At 55.1% G+C, this 20660-nt stretch overlaps 1 protein-coding gene across 1 annotated transcript in view; it reads right to left on the reverse strand.

The window, feature by feature from the left end:
* Positions 1-1751: 1751 nt before the first annotated feature.
* FKBP6 (FKBP prolyl isomerase family member 6 (inactive)) overlaps positions 1752-20660 on the reverse strand; it is a 29533-nt gene continuing 10624 nt past the window's right edge. The window contains exons 8-11 of the mRNA XM_075528137.1: positions 20280-20369; positions 19126-19136; positions 14974-15074; positions 1752-2030 (exon numbers count right to left, since the gene is read on the reverse strand). Of these exons, the coding sequence (XP_075384252.1) occupies positions 1752-2030; positions 14974-15074; positions 19126-19136; positions 20280-20369 (481 nt within the window). The remainder of the gene's footprint in view (positions 2031-14973; positions 15075-19125; positions 19137-20279; positions 20370-20660) is intronic.

The following is a 20660-nucleotide window of genomic DNA, read 5'->3' on the forward strand; positions in this document are numbered from 1 at the left end:
GGAAGGGCACCCTGGTAGTGCAGTGGTTAAAGTGCTCAGCTGCCAAGTAGAAGCTTGGTGGCTGGGACCCACCAGGAAGACAGATGTGGCCGATGTGCTCCAGTGTAGGTTGACGACCTCAGGAAGCCAGTGGGGGTGAGTTCTACTCCGGCTACAGCCACGGTGAGTCTGAACTGCCTAGCCTGTGGTCATCTTTTATAGTCTCTGCCGGATTGCGCCCGTGTTTGATCCTGCTGTTTGCGTGTCTCTGTCTTCTGATCCTGGTTGACAGTTCCCTTCTCTGTGGGCTGTGAATGTACCTTCATGGGGTGGGGTTTCCTGTTTGGGCTTAGTTGGGGAGCTGTTATTTGGAGCATGTTGAAAATTTGTTTCTGTGGAGCACCCCACGCACACCACTTGCTTGGGACCAAGGTTTGTGCTAATTTCTCAGTTTTAGGGTCAAAGGGGAAACCCAAAAAAACCAAACTCACTGCCACTGAGTTGACGCAGACTCAGAGTGACCATACAGGACAGGGTAGGATTGCCCCTGTGAGTTTCCGAGACTCTTAACTCTTTCAAGGAGTAGAAAGCCCCATCATTCTCATGGTAGAAAGATCCCCGGTGACAAAGTGGTTACACTTTGGACTGCTAACTGTCAGGTCAGCGGTTCAAAACCACCTGCCACTCTGCGGGAGACAGATGAGGCATTCTACTTCCATAAGGAGTTACACTTTTGAAAACTCACAGGGGCAGTTCTACCCAGCCCTGTAGGGTCGGCCATGCGTCAGGATTGACTCAATGGCAATGACTTAATGTTAGTTGGTACCCCCCGCAGGGGATCAGCTAGTGGGTTCAAACTGTCAACCTTGCAGATCACAGTTGAACAAGTAACCAGCCCCTAGAATTGGAGGGAAGAGTCCATTTAATGCTGAAACGCAGGTGAGCGAGGGTCCACCGGTAAGAAGGGAGCAGACATTTTTTTGTTTGGGCCAGGTGAGACGGAGCCCAAGTTCATTCTTGTCACTCTGGCCCAAACCCGGCTGAAGGCCTCCCTCTCCTCCCCGCCCCCCCCCGCCCCCCCCCCCACCCAGTGCATTATTTCACAGACAGTTGGAAGTGGTAGCTGGAGGCCCCTATCTTTACTAGGTCTAAGATCCCTCCTAGGATGGTCATTTCTGACCGTGGAGCAGCGATGGTGCAGCCACATAGTTAGGCGGCTAATCTCAGGATCCAAAGTTCGAATGCACTGGGTGGCTCCTGGGATCGACAGCCTGGGAAACCTAAGGAGGCAGCTCCACTCTGCCCTCGATGGCGACCTCCAGTGTACTCAGTCCATGGTCAATCGTGGACCCAGGCACGTTCCTCCTCTCTTGTCCACTGAGACACAGCAGCGGAACTGACTACGGCCGCCACAGTGACCCCCTGGCCAGCTTGGGATAGGGCTCGCTCTGGCAGGGATCCCTCCTCGCTGACCCAAGAGCCCTTTGGTGTGATGGGGTGGTTGGAGACGTACCTCCCTTTCCCAAGGCAGGACTTGGGGGTGGGGAGACACCCCATGGACTCCGGCCGGGGGAGGGGGTTGGGCCCTGCACGCAAAGAAAGACATTTCTGTCTCTCATTCCGTCCGGGTTTCACACTTCCCTTCCCCCGGACAATCCCGACCTTCAGCGCCCTGGGTCTTTCGCAAACACACACGCGCGCACGGAGTTTTGGAAGCAGCGGGAAAATTCCGAGCGAACCTCCGCTGGGTCGCAAATGAAGTGCAGATTCTATTAGGCGGCGAGGCGCGCGGCGGCGCGGGCGCAGACAGAGGGCCCTTTCATGCAGCCGGGGCCGCTGCCAACACAAACGCGGGCGGCCCCGAACCCGCGGAGCCCCGGCCCGGCGCCGCGTGCCCTTCCGCTCTGCTGACGCGCCGAAATCGCTGCCGCGGCCTCGGAAACCTGAGCCGAGCCAGGGGCTGGCCTCCGCCGGGGGAGGCGGGGGAGGCGGGGGAGGGGGGGGCCCTCGCCACCGTGTACCAGCATGAGGGCCACCCCTAAAACCACGCACTGGGGGGAAGCCAGCGCTTGGGGCACTGGCTCCCCATGCAGAACCCCCTAACTGGTTTGCCAACAGCCTCCAGCCAATTCCCAATGGTGCCGGGAAAATGGACACAGCCAAATCTTCTTTATTCTCAGGATCGCTGTGAGGCTGGGGCTGTTGGGGAATTCAGCTCCAGACAGACTGACTGACAGACGACTGGCAGACAGGGAGACGTGTTGGGTAGCTGTCCCTGGCTCTGTAAGACGACGCTCGCCTTAGCCAGGGCGCCACTCGCCGCCGGTTACTGCCTCTATCTTTCTGCCCTCCTCTCCCTCTCCAGGACGCAGCCCCCCACCTCTCAGGGGGATCCACCACTGTTCAGAATCCTGAGACTCCCTGGGCAGACCAGGTTGACCCAGTCCCTTAGCCTGGCCTCTGAGAACCCTTCTCCTCCCACCCTACCTGTCAGGTGACCTCTGCCCACCACCTTCTTGATTGGCTCAGGGATGGGTACCACTCAAGCTGAGCCAATCAAAGTCTTCCCTGGGAAGATGGGCGGAAGACCCGTGGTTGAAGCTGTCAGTTCTGGACCAGCCAGGAATCCAAAGGCAGGGCTATCCTGTTCTAGGACAGGGAGGGTGGCGCTGCCCCCGTGGGTTGCCCAAACTGCTACTCTTTATGAGAGCCGAAAGCCTCATCTTTCTCCAGGGGATCTGGAACGGCTGACCTTGCGGCATGTAGCCAAGCAGTGTCCACGCCGCTGCCAAGGCTCCTGGGGCCGTGGTACGGAGAAGAAATGAGGGACGGGGTGGGGTGGGGGCAGCAAAGAAAGGCCACCTGAGACACACTTAGCAAAGACACCCTCGGTGCCCGGGGCCACTGTGCCTGCCCGCAGCCCTCCCCTGGCCTGCTGACCCATTCTCTCCTCCAGAGCCCATTTGAGTTGACGCTGTGGCACTGGACTGGACAGTGGTGCCTGACACCCTCCTTGCCACCTGAACAATAAAGTGTGAGGCCTGCCCTGGGCAGGCGTGGCCTTTCTTGCTGTGCACCCTGCTTCCCTGCAGGCCCCGACCCCTTGACAAGTGTCCAGCCCCCTACCGTTTACAATTGGTACCATCTGAGGTGCCCTCTCACCACAGTCCAGGTGCTGCATGAGGAGCAGAAAGCTTCAGTCTCAGATCAGGAGCCCGGGGGCCCATAGGCCGGGAGAGAGGTGGAGGAGCCTGGAGCTGGCAGTCCCCTGCCCACCCAGCCACCTTCCCTGGGCTCCTATGCTGCCCTTCCCCTCACCTGGGGACTGGCTAGTGCGAAGCTCCCTGCCTTGTGTGTCCACAGCCCTCCCTCCTCCTCTCAGCTGGCCATGGTCCTCCAGGGCCCAGTGTGCGCGCGCCTACCTCCCCTGAGGAGCGCATGTCCCCGCTGCTGTCCCAAACCCTCCTGAGAAGTCGAAACCTGCATCAGTCCTTTGGTGCTTGTGTTGCAGGTACTGAGGGCAGGGCGGCTACGCTTCCACCTTGTTTCTCCGCATTCAGCAGCAGGCACTGGTGGCAGGAGCCTGCCGTAAGCTGCTGCTGATTCTCCTTGCTTTTCTTCGGACAGTTTCTTTGGCATCTAATTCACATATCATACAATTCAATAGTTCCACCAGATTAAGAAGGTTTAGATCCCCACAACCAACTTTAGACCATTTTCTCCTTTCTTTGCTCCTTGTTATTATTAGTTCCTCATTGTTATTAATATTATTAGAACTTGCTTGTTATTATTATTAGAACACGGCTCCTTGTTATTATTAGCTCCTCATCCACCACACCATCCCCACCCTCCCCGGTGCCAACCCCCCAAGAAACCATGAATCCAGCTGCCGTCTCTATAGACTTACCGATTCTGGGTTCCACACACAGAAAAGCATACAAAAAGTAAAAGACATATCAACAATAGCGAAGTAAAAGAGAGGAAAAGCAGGAGCTAGGAATAGCCTCATGCTTCTTTAGAGCTGTCTTTTGATGATTTAGGACAGTGGTTCTCCTCCTTCCTCACACCGTGACCCTTTCACACAGCTCCTCCTGTGGGGGCAACCCCCAACCATAACATTATCTTCGTTGCTACTCCACCACTGAGAACCGCTGATTTAGGAGGCTGAGCATTGGGGTTTGCGAAGGTCAAGGAAAGGAGTCGAGTGAAGTGACCATTAACCAAGCTCAGCAAAGTGAGCAGAGGCCCAGGTGAGCCCGGAGAGACAAGGGGGAGGCAGTCTCGAGGACCCGGGGAGTGCGGGACCAGAGCCCCAGAGACGGTGGGATTGGAGCTGGAGGCTTGTGAGAGGCTCTGGGGCGAGATGCAGTGTGATGTGGAGGCGGAGGCCTTCGGGGTTTACCCAGATGCACACACACAGGTGGGAGAGATGGTGCCTGAGGACCCTCATCTGCGGGACTGGCCGAGGAGGAGAGAGGAGGAAGGTGAGAGGAAAGAGACAGAAGAACACAAGGAGCGGTCTGTGAAAGGAATCTTAAGAAAGGATTGTTCGGACACCGGAAAAGTGGGTGAAGGGAGATGTCAGACAGTGTACGACATGATGAAATAATAATAATTTATGAATTACCAAGGGTTCATGAGGGAGGGGGAATGGGGAGGGAGGGGGAAAATGAGAGCTGACCCCAGGGGCTTAAGTGAGAGCAAATGTTTTGAGAATGATGAGGGCAACGAATGTACAAATGTGCTTGACACAATGGATGGATGTATGGATTGTGGTAAGAGTTGTATGAGCCCCCAATAAAATGATTACAAAAAGAAAGAAAATGAGGATGGCAACAAATGTACAAATGTGTTTAACACAATGTATGTATGTCTTATGATAAGAGCTGTATGGGCTCCCAATACAATTATTTTTAAAAGGAAAAAAAAGAGAGAGAGAGAGAGAGAGAGAGAGTTAGTTCAGAAGTGGAGAGTGGTCCCAGAGGTGAAGATCTAGCAGGAGTTCTTGCCATGAGGAAGGTGCCCCAGGATAATCAGCCTCAAGAGCACTGCCCTGGGGCGGTGGGCTCCCTGTGTGGCAGAAACAAGGGGCGAGGAGCTGAGCAATCGAGCAGGGGGGCCTTCAGAAAGCTTGTGGAAAAATGGATCAAAAAGCTAGTGGAGTTTTTCCATGAACTTTTTGAAGCCCTCCCTTATTTTTGTTTTAATCATTTTATTGGGGGCTCATACAACTCTTATCACAATCCATACATCCATCCATTGTTTAAAGCACCCTTATACATTCGTTGCCCTCATCATTCTCAAAATTTGCCTTCCGCCTGGGTTCCTGGAATCAGCTCCTCATTTTCCTGTTTGCCCTCCCCCTCCTTGCCCACTGCCCCCCTCCCTCATGAACGCTTAATAATTTATAAATTATTATTTTATCTTACACTGCCTGGCATCTCCCTTCACCCACTTTTCTGTTGCCCATCCCCCAGAGAGGAGGTTATATGTAGATCTCTGAGACCGGTTGAAGTCCTCCCTTGTAACGGACAACTCAGCCAGAAAGCCTGGCAAGCGTGGGTGTCACCGGGGGGAAGATGGCATCGTGGGAAGAAATTGGAGACTCAAGTGAGTGGAAAGACCTTTGGTTCATAGGCTGGAAGACTTTAGATGGCTGTACTCCTCAAATGAATATAAAGGTTCAGAACAATGTTGACTGCATCCCAGCTCTCTCTCTCTCTCTCTCTCTCTCTCTCTCTCTCTCTCTCTCTCTCTGTATGTGTAGGAAGGAGATTTAATTTGAGAACTGATCCTAATATTAATAAGGCGTGTGGGGGACCTAGAATAACCAAAGGAACCCGGAAAATGAAGAGGAAAGTAGGAGAACTCACACTCAGTTTCCAGGCGCGCTACAAAGCGGTAGTCACCAAGATTGTGCGGTACTGGCCCAAAGACAGACAGATCAATGGACTACAGTCCAGAAATAAATCCATACACCCGTGGCTAATTACTTTTCAACAAGGGTGCCAGGATTGGTCGATGAGGGGAGAAGAGTCTTTTTCAATAAGTGGTGCGACCACACTGCACATTCATAGACCTCCAAATAAATGGAGCTCCTACCTCATACCATAATACAAAGTCACTCAAAACAGATCAAACACTTACATATGAGCTGAAATTGTGCGACTCTTAGTAAAAAACATAAGTGTGCATTTTGGAGGCCTTGGGTTTGGCAATGGAGTCTTACATTTAACACCCAAAGCACAAGCAGAATACGAATTTTTTTTTTTTAGATTTCAACAAAATGAAAAATGTTGTGCTTCCAGGACACGATCAAGAAAATAAAGCCAGTGGCCACAAGACAGGAGAGAAGATGGGCGAAGCATATAGCTGGTCATGGACGCGTACTTAAATGAGATGCGGAACTTTAAAAATCAAACAATTAAAAAGAACCCAATTGAAATACGGGGAGAGAATTTGAAGAGATTTTTCTCCAAAGAGGATATATAAATGGCCAACAAGCACGTGAAAAAAAAAAACTTAACTTCCAGAGTCGTCAGCAAAAAACCCCAAACTCACTGCCATATGGAATCCGTGACCCTACACGACAGGGCAGAACTGCTCCTTAGGGTTTCTGGGGTTATAAGTCTCTACAAGGGCAGGCAGCCTCATCCTTCTCCCGGAGAGAGGCTGGTGGGTTTGAACTGTTGGCATTGTGATAGGAGTCCCAGTTAGCCCACTGTATCACTAGGGCTTCTTAGTGTTACCATGAGACCCAGCAGTTGCACTCCTAGGTCGAAGTAGAGACCCAAGAGCACGGAAACTAGATGTCCACATTACAGATCTGCAGTTGAATGCTCATAGTAGCAGTATTCAAGAAGTGACATGATCAAAAGCAGACGCAATGCCCGTCAAAGGCTGAATGGGTTGACCAAAGGTGGTGTATACGTACAGCCATAAAAATGAATGTCATACTGAGTGTGTTAGACAGGGTTCTCTAGAGAAACAAAACCAGGACACTTATGATGTATATGTATATATATGTATATGTGATGTATATGTATATGTATATATATGAATTCACGAAGGAATATCACAGCTAAGTGGTCCACACAGCAGTACAGAGGGCTCAGTTCAACTCATTTCCCAAGAACAGTTAATATACTGCTGGGTCCAAGGTCAAGAAAGCAGACAGCTGAGTCTTCTCTAGGACAACACAGGCAGTCTGCCACAGGCAGCAAATAGCAGGAGGAGAAACCACAGTCAGTAGTTCGAGAGCTTTGCAAAGCAGCCCTGAATGGGATATCGAACTCAAGCAATGCAAGCCGACAGGATCCACCAGCCTCAAGCTCAAGCGATGCACACACCAGCAGCACAGAGAAGCAGGTCTCAAAGGAGCCTCAAGCTCTAGTGACACGATCCATGGGTTGGGTGTCCCACAGGTAGTGTAGCTCACAAGTCGAGGCCCAGAACTAGCTAAAGCAGCTGCACACTGGTACGAACACCAGAGAGCAAGAGAGAGGGGGACAGGGCTTTCCAAGCCATTTATCTCTTTGCCCTCCAATCAGCCTGTGACCTTATTAATCCCACATGTTCCTATTGACCAGGTTGGCACAATAAACCTACTTATCAGACTGAGACATGCTATGAGATAGGCGAACCTGGAAAACATGCTGAGTGGAAGAAGCCAGGCAGAAAAGGACATGTGTTGCACGATGCTAGTTTTATAAAATGCTTGGACTAGATCAACCAGAGCGACAGAAGGTGGGTAAGTGGCTGCCAGTGTCGGGGAGCAGGGATGGTGAGTGACTGTAGTGGGTATGAATAGAGCTTCTTCTGGGGTGGGGGCAGGGGGAATGAAACGTTTGAGAATTACAAAGGAGTCTTGAATATGCTAACAACTATTGAATTATGCATATTAAAGAGGTGACTTTTTTGCTACTAAAGTATACCCTAATTTTTTAAGGGGAAGAAGAGGATATGCAAATATCTTGTGAAAACCATTATCTCCATTGAGGGGATAATTAGCAAATGGCCAAACTGACTCTTGTTCATCAAAAGACTTCATCAGGGGAGTGAAAAGGCAAGCTAACAACTGGGACAAGTGGTTACTAGTTGAGCTACCAACTGCAAGGTCAGCAGTTCAAAATCACCAGATGCTCCTCAGGGGGAAGACGGTGCTTTCTACTCCCATAAAGAGTTACAGTCTTGGAAACTCACAGGGATCCTCTAGGGTCGCTGTGAGTGAGCAACAACTCAATGGTCATGAGTTTGGTTTATTAGATAAGAGTTGAATAACCAGAATATATCTACCAAAAAAAAAAAAAAAGACTGATGACAAGACCAAGAACTCAATCATAAAATGAGCCACGGACGTGAATAGACATTTCACCAAAGGGCAGTAAGTAATGATCTGGCACAAGCATGTGGGGAATTGGAACCCTTCTTCGTTGCTGGTGCGAATGCAGAATGCAGAGCCATGATGGGAAATCGTGTGCCAGGTCCTTAAAGAACTGCAAACGGAACTACCGTGTGATCAGCAACACTACCTAGGTATATCCCCCAAAGACTTCAAAGCAGCAACTCAGACACTGGCGCACCAATAGTGATCCCAGCACTATTCTCAATCCCCAAGGGGCAGAGACAGACGAAAAGCCCACCAACAGATGAATGGGTAAATAACATACAACGGAAGAGTATTCAGTCAGCAGGAGCAAAGACGTCTTGATACCAGGTTCAGTATGGGTGGAACTTGAAGACTCTGACTACCACCTCTGCCTCGGCTCGGAACCCTCAGCGGGTCTTCAGTCGACTCGGTTTTGTCCACTGTGGGCCCGCCGTTCGGGCAACACCCAGTGTGACAGGCAAGAAAGCTGAGGCATTGGGGCACCAGTTCTCAACCTGTGGGTCGCGACCCCTTTGGGGGGTCGAATGACCATTTCCCAGGGGCTGCCCGATTCATCACAGTAGCAAAATGAGTGATGAAGTAGCAACGAAAATAATTTTCTGGTTGGGGGTCACCACCACATGTATGAAAGGGTCGTGGCATGAGGACGGTTGAGAACCACTGTCCCATGGACCCTCTGCCCCGTCTGCCTGCAGACCTTCCTGGGGAACCATAGCTTGGGGTGACCCAACATGGGCACGGGCCTTCCCTTCCTTGTGGGCCTCGCTCTGTGTGCCCACTACCGGCACTAGCTGCGTCCTTTTGGGTGATGACAGTATCTCACCATCCATCACCCTCTGCCTTTGTCTTATTGATTTATTTATTTTGATCACGGGTCCTTGAATCAGGTGTCTTTAACATGGTGGGCTCCCCTAGGCCTTGGCCCACACATCCCAGAGCACCTTCACTCGGCCTTGCCCAGGAAGGCGTCAGAAGGCAGATAGTGAACACAAGTCTTGCTTACACCCAGGTATTCATTCAACAAACCGGGGACCCCGACTCTCAGGCAGTGTGCAGGGGGTGGGGAGCCAAAGTCAATTAGGAGTCTACCCTGGAGGGGAACACAGCCTCAGGGGGAGGGGAGCTGGGCACCTCAGAGGTGGGTGGGCAGGAAGGCTTCAGGAGGAGGTGGAGGCTAGGCCGAGCTTTTATGCTCTCTCCGTATTTATGCATTTCTTTGGGACTCACCTTTTACCGTTGGTGGGCTTGCGATGCCAGAGTCGGTCACAAGCTGGCTGCCAACAGCAAGGTCAGCGGTTTGAAACCACTAGCCACTTCGAGGGAGAAAGAGGAGGCTTTCTACCCCTGTGTGTCAGTTATATAATCTTCATCAATTTACGAAGGGGTGGAGTCTAGCCTGTCAATCAGGTCGCAGCTTGATGACCTCATTTGGAGGCGCAATGGAGATAAATAGCTCACTGGAGGCCGGATCCATTCTCTCCCCTGTACATTCCTGTTGACAAACCACCTACGGTGACCAGATGTCCTGATTTTTAACAATTTTTTCCCCGCGTCCCGCGGCATTTTTTAAAAGTCCTGGTTTTTTTTTAAAGAATGAACGACAAGCTAGGGTATCCGGTTTTCAGCTGCCATGTGGCTATTTCGCCAGGATATGAGTTTTACCAATGGTGTCCCGCTGGTGTCCCACTTTACCAATGTTAAAATCTGGTCACCTGAACCACGCTGATGGAGCCACAACCCTGGAGCTGGGTGAGCCACGTGGAGACCCACGCCAGCGCTGAGATGCTTCCCCTGCTACTGGATCCAAAGACTTTCCACCACCGGCTCGTGACCTTTCTTCCTGCGTTCAGCATCATTGCATGTGCTGTGTGAGTCTGAAGAATTTATAACTTGATCTGGACTGGGCTGGGCTGTTTCTCTGATATACAGTTCTCTCTTACACACGAGTGTCTATGAATTTGTTTCTCTGGTCAACCTGGACTTACACACCCCATAAAGATTTACAACTTGGGAGACTCACGGGCAGTTGTACTCTGTCCTGTAGGATCATGAGGGGTCTGAGCCAACTCGATGGCAGTGAAGTCTGTCTGTCTGCAGTCTTAACCTCTGGCACGTGTAAAGAAATCACCTTGATTTTTAAAAACTTGAGGAAATATTTTAACAACAGAGGAATGTTTGTGGGGCTCTATTGGCTAGAATTGGGGCCATTTCCAGGACCAAGACATCACTGTGGGACTGGGGGGTTGCTCTCCAGGCTTTCTGGGGACACATCTTTAGTTCTGAGCATTAGGGTGGGGAGCTGAGTTACATGGTGGGAAGGGGGTGGACCTGATGCTGGGTCAGGGTGAGCATGCAGGTGACATGGAGGGTGGGACACAAACTTGACAGGGTGTGGCTGGAGGGAGCGGGCCCTAGAGAATCCTGAGAGCTTGACCCTCACCCCACAGCCTCTGGGGACTATGGGAGGATGCTAAGTGGGTGGAAGAGGATATCTTAATGGAGAGGGAGACAAGTGACAACACAGCAGTGGACCCCGAGGCCCAACTGATGCAGTGGGGGGGGGGAGGTAGCAGGACATTGCGTGTCTGACTCCAGCACCTGGGCCATGGGTGGGGCTGTCTGTGAGGGAAGGGGGGGCAGTGGGTGAACTCAGTGGCAGTGCCGTCTCCTGAGACTCCCTGGGAGTCTTTCTATGATGAACTTGAGCTTTGCAAGCCTTCTCTTCAGGACCAAGCACCGACTTGGCACCGCCCCTCCCTCGCTGATGCCAAGCCTGGCGTCTGCTGGCCGGCGTGGGTGGGGGGAAGCCCTGCAGCCAGGCAGCGGTGTCCCCTGGCCCAATCGCCATGTGTGTCCCCTCACACATCACCAAGGCAAGTAGCTGCTGAGTCACTTGGCAGTTTTGCCAAGTTTGGGGCTTCTTCTGGGGCCCCAGGGGCCCCTTTTCTAAGCTGCCTTGGTCTGAGGCCGTTTCCCAAAGTGGGTGGGGCTCGAATGATTGGGGGCGGGCTGGAGAAGCAGGTGCCTAAACTCTATCCTGGATTGTGGGCTACAGTGCGAATGTTTTTTAATTGCCAGGAGGGATTAAGCAATCATTTCTCTGAGAAAGGGACTGCTGCAGACCCACGAAGTCTGGGAGCCTTCTGTCTGGAGTCTGTCCCTGGGAGCTGCTCTGGTTCTCCAGCCTCTCTCCAAGAGCCCCCTAGCTGCCCCCGACTTCTTCCTGCTTTGGGATGGTGAAGTGACAGGGTCTGGTCCCACAAGGGCAGTTCTGTGCCGTCCTGCTGAGTCACTGTGAGTTTAAATCTCCATGGAGTGCGTTTGGGTTTGGTCTGGACGATTCTAGGACAGATCCAGCCACACCTGGAAGGCGAGGGCGGCTCTACAGGCCCGTGGCTCCCGAGAGAACACGGACAGTTGATTCAAGTCCGTTTCAAACTCCAGGTGCGCTTTTAGTGTGAAGGGTCCTGGGTTTCAGAGAGCACATTTTTAAGAAAGACAAATGTTTCGTGGTTTAAAAAAACACTGCCTTGCCTATCTCTTGGCATCTCTCTCACACACACACACACAAGCACACGTACTGCACCCACGTTTGGGGTTCCCTGACTGCTCACTGTTGTGTTGTCATGCTTTGGGTCAAAGCCAGTTTCTCAGCAGTCAGGGCAGAGAAGGCATCAACAGCTCTGCCACTCTCCCCAGCCAGCCCAGCACTCCTGCCCAGGATGCCATAGCGTGCCCACCAGGGCAGTGTGCACCTGGGCCAGAGCCCTCTCTTGGTAGGACCCCTTTGCGGACAGAAGTGGGGTCGCGGGGAGGGGTGTCCGGACGCCTCAGCCTCTGGGGCATGGCCATCTGCTCACGTGCTGGCCACAGGGCAGACTGACATCCCCTCTGTGCCAGGCTGGACTCCTCCTGGAGCAATGCCCTTCAGGGCCCGGGCGGTGAGGCCCTCCCTGCCGCCTGCTGGGTGCCTGGGGCTGCTGCGATGGCCCTTCCCTGCGGCCTGAGGGCAAGCAGGGCCAGGCTCTCAGGGGCCCCAGCAGCCAGCAGAGCGGTCTCTATGGGGCCCGGCAGCATGGTGGGATACACAGATCGCAGGATCACCAGTTCAAAATCACCAGCTGCCCCGTGAAAATGTACAGTCCCGGAACCCCTGCGGGCAGTTTCACCCTGGCCTGAAGGGTTGTGATGGGTGGACACAGGCTGAGTGGTGGTCACACCATCAAGAGGCAGATGCTATTCTTTCCAGCGCCATCAGCACGTCTCAAGGGCAGCTGTCCTGCAGGCCAGCCCAGGCCACTGCCCGTGAGGGGTGGACTTGAGAACGTGGGGGGCACCGGCCTGCCCAGAGAGCATGCCGTGGGCTGTGTCGCCACCTAGTGCTCGGTCTGCCCAGCAGACGTCAGCGGGGCTTCCCAAGGGGTGAGAGGAGAGGGGCTGCCCCTGGGGGGGGGGTGGCGGGGTGAGAGAGCACGGGTCCTCACAGCCCAGGTGCCCCAACAATCTCTCCACCACACGGTCAGCAGCTCAGCCACCAGGCGTTCCCAGGAAAGAGGGGCTTGGAAGCCCTCAAGGGGGGGGGGTTCCCCCTGCCCTGTGGGGCCGTGGGTGGGGATTGTGGACTGTGAGTGCCTCTCGAGTCCACCTTGGAGGGAAGCCCCACCTACCATGTGCCTCCCAGACTGGGCCCCCAGGTGCAGTCGGAGCAGCATCTTCAGTCTGTGCTTATGGACATGTCGGTTGGGAAAACACAAGGACAGTGGCCTCTGGTCCTGAACCCCAAAGGACCGATGGTCATTTCTACCTCACCGCACTGTCAACAGCGACGCCTAGAGTCAAGTCCTGCAGGTGGGCCAGCTGCCGGGTGGGAGAGTCCGCGGGGAGCTGAAACTTCCCGGAGCGTCAAGTTGTCTCGGGCAGAGCCAGTTTCCTGGCGTGGCCATCCACTGTGTCAGTCAGCTGCCCAGGCTGTCACTCACACCTCCACGGACGGGCACAGTGAGATGGCCGCTGCCAGCACCACCATTTCAGGGTGCTGTGCATGCACACTGTGGGTGCTGACAGGGCCGAGAGCAGGGGAGCGTGTGGTGGGGACAAAAGATAGCAGACAGCAGGGCGCCCCTTGGGTGGCTGGGCTGCACGGCCACAGCGGAGCCGGCCAGTGTGGGTGCTGGAGGCCCGACATCGACGTCCCCACCCTCCCAGCATGGCCCATGATCTGGTTGACATGGTCCAAATCTTGGATTGAGGGGTAGAGGGCAGACAATGGACAGAGTGGAGCCCACGGGTAGCCGGAGGAAATCCAAGGGCTCAGCAGCCTGGACACTCAGAGGCCACAGTGTCTGAGGAAGGAGGGCATTTCCGAGGCCACGTCTGACTCCAGCCCAGCGAGGTCTGTGGGGCAGAGGCCCCAGGAGGGTTAGCCACCATCCTGGTCCCCAGCACTTATTAGGTCAACCGAGCAGATTGGCTCGGGCTCTAGAGGGCCAACCTGGTTTCCAGTCTTGCTGACCCTGTGGGTCTTTGCCGCTGGCCGGGCCCCCAGCCACTCAAACTGACTCCAGAACTCGACGGCATTCCCACAGGTACTGGGTGCCAGACCTCACGGGGGACAAGGAAGCGGTTTGTTTATTTACAACAAAAACAGTGTAACATAATCCTCTCTCTCCAACACAGGGGACTTGATAAAACACACAAAGCAAGTCTCTCTCTGCCTTTGCCAGGGCCCTGAGCAGCCAGAGTGGGGTGAGACTAGGAGGCAAGTCCAGGACTAATGCCACGTTTGTGTTTTAAAAAGAAACTACCTTACAGAACAGCTTTCTACTCAGTCCCTACCCCTTCTCCTGCTCTAGTCCTAAACACAAAACCTGACACCAGAAACAGCCCCTGGGCAAATGCACCCAGCAGCAGCGTCCTGGGGGTGGGTGGGAGGGGGGTCGTGCTAAGGCAGTGGTGTGGGGCCGAATGGCAGCTCCTCTTCCAACAGGTCCCTTTGGGGGCTTCTCTCTGCAAGTCCCCCTAAGCTGGAGTTGGGGGGCTTCACCAGCCTCACTCCTCTTGCTTGTTGTAATCTGAAGCATCTGCAGGTCAAGCACAGTTAGAAACACGGTAAACCACCCCGTCGGTCCACTACAGTCTAAAGCAGCCAGGGCACCTCTGTGACACGGAGTCAGGTGTCAGGAGGGGCCGCTGTGGGGCAGCGCACCGACCCCCACTGCCCAACCAGCACGGACCAGGTGCTGGGAACCGGCTTCCAACTCAAACAGCCCCTTTGGAACTTCAGACCCAGACCGAGAATCCAGGATACAGTCTCAGGCCACCTGTATAGAACAGAAAAGGACCCAGCTCTGCAGGGGAGCCAAGTGCCCTTCTCAATAGGCCCATGAGCAGCAGCATCCCCCAAGCCACTCAGTGACTCTGGAGAGCCCCGACATCCCACCCCCACCAGCTGTTTTCTGAAAGGAGGCTACCAAGCTGTGGCAAACACCAGCCACTCAGACCTCTCAGGGTGTCACCCAGACCAACCCTTCCACAGGTGCCTCTACGAGTCACTTTGCTGGCTCTTCCTGCACCCGATGGGTGCTGATGTCCCAGCTCCCACTCACTGGCCCCACCGCTTCCCGCCGTGTGACCTCGGACAGGTCACACACGATCCTCTGCTTCCCCACCTCGAACACGGGCACGAGGTGGGCAGCACTGCGCGGTCCTGTGGGGAAGGCCGGCCAGGGGAAGGTGAGGTGGGAACTGAGCACCTTAGCGTTCCATCTCCCTGTGGTTCACCTTAAAGTCCCTCTGGTCTTTTATGGTCCTGCTTTCTCTCTGCTCCACCTGGTCACTGCTGTCAGCTGTGTCTGGTTCTGGCCACCCGGCTGGGCGACTCTACAGACAGTAACTGGGAGGTGTGGCAAGGAAGGTCGGGGGGAAATGGAGAGGTAATAACAAGACAGGAAACGTTCTAAAATTAATCATGGTAAAGATTGATATGATTGGCCATCTAGCTCAGAAGCAACAAAGCCCACATGGAAGAAGCACACCAGCCTGTGCGATCACGAGGTATCGAAGGGATCAGGTATCAGGCATCCAAGAACGAAAAAAATCTTATCATTGTGAATGAGGGGGAGTGTGGAGTGTAGACCCAAAGCCCACCTATAGGCAACTGGACATCCCATTACAGAAGGGTAGCGGGAAGGAGATGAGCCAGACAGGGTGCAATGTAGCAACGATGAAACATACAATTTTCCTCTTGTTCCTAAATGCTTCCTATTCACCACTATCATGATCCCAATTCTACCTTACAAATCTGGGAGACGTCGGACAGTGTAAGACATGACAAAATAATAATTCATAAATTATCAAGTGTTCACGAGGGAGGGGGTGACAGGGAGGGAGGGGAAAAAGGAAATGAGGAGCTGATACCAAGGGCTGAAGTGGAGAGCAAATGTTCTGAGAATGATGAGGGCAATGAATGTACAAATGTGCTCGACACAATGGATGTATGGATGGATTGTGAAAATGATATTTTTAAAAGATTGATATGATTAAAACATTGAATTATATGGTATGCGGATTATTGGCCAATAAAAGTTTTTTTAAAGGAAAAAAACCCCAGTTTTGAGTCTTGCCAGGACTACAGCCCACCATTCCTCCCCAACTGTCACTCCCAAACATGGTGATCCAGACCTAGGAGCACACCCAAACCCCAACCCATGCCATCCGGCCACGGCCACCTCGTGGTGATCCCCCAGGCAAGGCAGACCTGCCCTCAGGTCCCGGGACTCTCCTTACAGCAGCGAGCAGCCTCGTCATTCTCCCTTGGAGAACTCGGTGGGTTTGAACCTTGACCTTGCACTCACTCCACTGGTGCTGGCCATGAGCTTGAGGCCGAGGCCTACAGCGGCGTGGTCGGCCCCGAGAACTCTGCATCATGTTCTGATAACCCAACCCTGAGCCTTTCTCACCGGCATGACAACCGCTCGCTGCCTGAAAAATCACTTTCATCTAGAGTTTTGTGCGGCCACTGCCGTGGCCCTTAGATCCCAGCAAGGAGGAAGCGGGGCCAGGGCCCCCTCGAGGAAGCCGTTTCCCCACCCAGACCGGGGACACAATGATACAGAAAGTGGGGCGACCACGTCAACATCAGACAAAGCAGACTTCAGGGGAAATAATATTGCAAGAGTTAACTAAAGAAAGCCCTTGTGTATGAGAGGGTCCCCGGATGGAGAAGACGCCGCGATCCTATCCTATCCGTGCAGCCTCCGGCCGGCGACGCTTCAAAGCTCAGGACGCAGAAACGCCCTGTGCGGCAGGCGGGACCGGCCAGCCCTGGCTGCAACTGGCCGTCTCCGTGCTGCCCTCCAGAGCTGAGAGCAGGGGTGGGGGATGGGAAGGACTTGGACAGCCCAGCAGTGACCAACCTCTCCCACCTAACTGAAGGAGCCCTCGTGTTCCACGCTGGGCCGCTAACCGCCAGGTCAGCAGTTCGACACCACCATGGGCTTTCTCCGCCCGTGAAGGACGACAATCTCAGACACCCACAGGGGTGGCTCGACCCTGTCCAGCGGGGCTGCTAGGAGTCGGCATCGGCTCGAGGGCCGTGAGGACAGAGTAGCGACACTGTCCACGCGTGGTGACTGACGGAACCAGGGTTGCTGGCCCGCTGTGAGTGGGATCCTCAGCTCCCATGCACGTCGACCTGAACACTGTGGAGAATCGGGATGTCTTCAGAGCGAGAGCCAGAGAGGAGCACCCGGACGGCTCCCTGGGCTGCCCCTTCAGCCCTCAAAGAGGTCGAAGACTTTCTGTGACGGGACGCCAAACAGCACCCATGGGAACAAAGAACAGGCAGCGTCCAATCTGGTCTGTGACACGGCGGCTTCCGGGAGAAGCCCGACTGTGGGTAGAAGTGAGCAGGACGAACATGGGTCATCGTCCAGAACCAGGGGAGGTGGAGCCCAGACCCCCTCAGCCCGCACCCCACTTCAGACCCACGTGCTCTTAGGAGGTTGGCGGGGTGGGGTTTTCCCACAGAAGCCCACGTGAGCGCAGTGCAGGAGAGCTCACAGCTCCCTGAGGTGCCAGGGCAGCGCACCAGGGGTCCCGGCTTGGGTTTTGAGGGAGAGCGAGCCAGGAGAGGGCAGCCCAGAGAGGGCAGACAGAGGGGGGACACATGAATCCCAGGGGAGCTGCTTCCCCCCGGAGGGGGCAGCCCAGCCCGGGACAGAGGCCCAGTCCCTGTGAAACAAGACCCGGCAGTGACAGGACAGCAGGCCCTGATAATCATGCTCAATAATGAGCAGTAATCAAAGAAGAGTGTGAACGTGTAAGTGAGACGACAGGGAAGGTGAGGCGACTGGGGACCGAGCGCCCAGGGCATTTACTGGGGAAATCCGAGGACAAAGAGGGCGCGGAGGACCGGGTCGGACAGGCAGCGTTCCCACGGCATCGAGTGCCCGGCAGCCCAGAATACACTGACGGGCAATGAGACACCTCCGGACCTTGGATTCCGGGGAACAGTGTCTGAGGCTCTGTGCATCTTTGTGGGAGCAGTAGGCCTCATCTCCCCACTCCCCCCCCACCCTGAGAGGTGATCACTGTGATTGCATCTGGGGGCTACACAATTATCTCCAGGCAGGATTCAGGACCCATCCCTGCCCCCGTGCCCACTGCAGACTCCTGGTGAGGTCTCCGGGCTCCCCAGTGGCTTGTTCTCCTGGTCCTCAGTGCCACACTAGTTGGTACTCCAGGGCCTCTCCTTGGCTTCCTGGGTGGCACAGGCACGGTTGGGCACACTGCCTGGTGGCATATGCTCAGATCTGCCATCCCAATTATAACCACCACCTCCACCCACAGTGGCTCACAGCTCAAAGCCCATCGAGTCGATGCCGACTCACAGCGCCCTGGAGGGCAGGACTGCCCCTGTGGGTGTCTGAGATCAGAACTCTGCAGGAGTGGAAAGCCCCTTCTCTCTCCCACTGCCTCGCAGTGAGCAGCCCGTGTATCCCCCCAACTCCCCCCAAGAGCTGCTCCAAACCCACCTTTGTTGGTGCTGCCTCCACGGCGCCAGCTACCCAAACCACGCCCACGGACAGTCAGTCCTCCTGGCTCTCGCGACTCCACAGCAGCGGTTCTCCCCCTTCCTCGTGCCTCGACATTTTCATTCAGTTCCTCATAGGGTGGTGATCCCCCAACCACACAATTATTGCCATTGCTACTTCACTGCTGTGAATCAGGCGACCCCTGTGAAAGCACTGTTCGACCCCAAAGGGGTCTTGACCCACAGGTTGAAAGCCGCTGCTGTCGGGGATCTGAGCCTGCAGCCGTGCAGGGGAGCAGACGGGCTCGCGTTCTCCTGCACGGTGCGGCTCATTTGAACTGCCAACCTTGCGGTGAGAAGCCCAACCCCTAACCCAGAGCCCCCCACCAGGGCCCTTCTGTAAATCCCCGCCCGATTCAGTGAGACATAAAAAGACAAAATGAACACGCTTTTTAAAAGCACAGGCCCCCAAACGCACACCCCAGCCACAGGGGATTGTCACGGGACCAGCCACCCTGGGCGTTTGTACGTGACCAAGGGGAGCAGGGAGCCATCAGGGACGGGCAGGCTGAAGTGTGTCACACCCTCGAGAGGTCGCGGAATCTGACAGTGAGGTCGCTTTCAGGAGAGCAGAGCAGCCCCCAACCCCGTCACGCCTGCTGACGGACCACACCGCAGAGCCGAGCCACAAGGGACAGACGCCAGTGGGAATCAGGGCTCCTACGTCTTTTGGAGCTGGGGGGGGGGGCAGCGAGGGTAGGAGAGGCCCACTGCCCAGCTGGGAACTCCCCACAGGACGGGGACATTCTAGGTCACAGACCGGGAGGCCTGGCAAACCCGCCTACAGCCCTCTGCTTTTGACTGGAGCAGGACTGTGGCCAGCGAGAGACCCTTGGCTCCTGCCTCAGCTCAGAAGATCTGCAGCTACGCCTCTGCCCCCCACCCCACCTCTTTCCAGTGACACAAAGGCAAGAGCCATGGCTCAGGGGTGAAGGAAACCTTTCCTTCTGCTGCCAGCAGGGCAGAGACAACCGCCCTGGGAAAGCCCGGCATAAAAAGGCCTTTCAACCCTCCTCTGTGGGCCCTGGAACGGGCACGAAGGTCATGCCGACTCGGCCCCCAGCCTGCGCAGCAGCTGTCTGCGTGCCAACCCTTGTTGAGCTTCTCCAAAGAGCAGAGCCCGCTGAGGCTGGAGTCCTTGCCCACCCCACCCCTGGGCTTGCTTCCTAGGCTCGCACTGGAATCCAGGGGAGGGGAGGGGCAGGCAGAGGCGTCAGTCAGTTGAGACAAACACTCCCATCACCTCCAGCTCGCATCAAGGGCGAGATTCACCGTCTCTCACTCCGAGTTATGGGGCGGGGACGTTAGTGTGAACTGGCGTCTTGAAAACACTTTAATGTTTAAAGTTTATAATTAACATTGGACCTGTCAAGGTCAAGGCCTTCCACACCTGGCAAGCGGAAGCCCCAGCTGCGGGCAGTGGCCTGGGAGTATAGCCCCGTGCTCTGAGAAGGCCCCTCCATGTGCCTTTGGCACTAGTACCCCGGTCACTTGCTGCAAACCATGGCCTGCCCGATTCTTAGTGGCACACAGGTACGACTGGCTGCTGGGGTCAGGATGGCCCCCAGCCCCTCTCCAGGCTGAGCAAGACCCTCCCACCTTTCCTGCCACCCATGGAAGGAGCCAGGCGGTGTCTTGGGGGTGAGCGGGGCTGCAACTGTTGGAAACCTCAGGAGAAAGACCAGGCTCTTTCTCCTCCTGTAAAGAGCTGGTCCGGGAAGCTCCCGGGGGAGTGGGTGCACCCTGTCCTGTGACAGAGGGGACCGATGGCAGCCAGTTGCTCTTGTCACTCTCCCTGCCACCCCCGCCTGGGCTCACCAGACGTCCTCTCGGGCCACACCGCCGTCTTCAGGGGCAAACATCCGGTGGCACATCTCTCTCTCTTTGTCCGTGTAGACCCTGTAGTCCCTGTGGAGAGACACATACAACTCCCCTCAGGAGGCGTACGCAGCACTGAGAACCCGATGACTCGGGGTGTGTCCCTGGCCCCCACGAGCCAGCCTGGCTGCCTCGAGAAACCCCTGAACCCCAACTGTCAGCTCCTCTAACACATGTGTCGGCCCAGTCATGGCCCCGTCCCCGGTCCAGACATCCATCTGTAAGGGACAGTCCCTCTGCCACGTCAACGCGGTGAGGTCCGCACACAGAGAAATGAAGTCCTGCGGCATGCGGACCAGCCCGGGAGACATGCATGAAGTC

This window comes from Tenrec ecaudatus, chromosome 12 (assembly GCF_050624435.1).
Source record: "Tenrec ecaudatus isolate mTenEca1 chromosome 12, mTenEca1.hap1, whole genome shotgun sequence".
Classification (NCBI taxonomy): domain Eukaryota; kingdom Metazoa; phylum Chordata; class Mammalia; order Afrosoricida; family Tenrecidae; genus Tenrec; species Tenrec ecaudatus.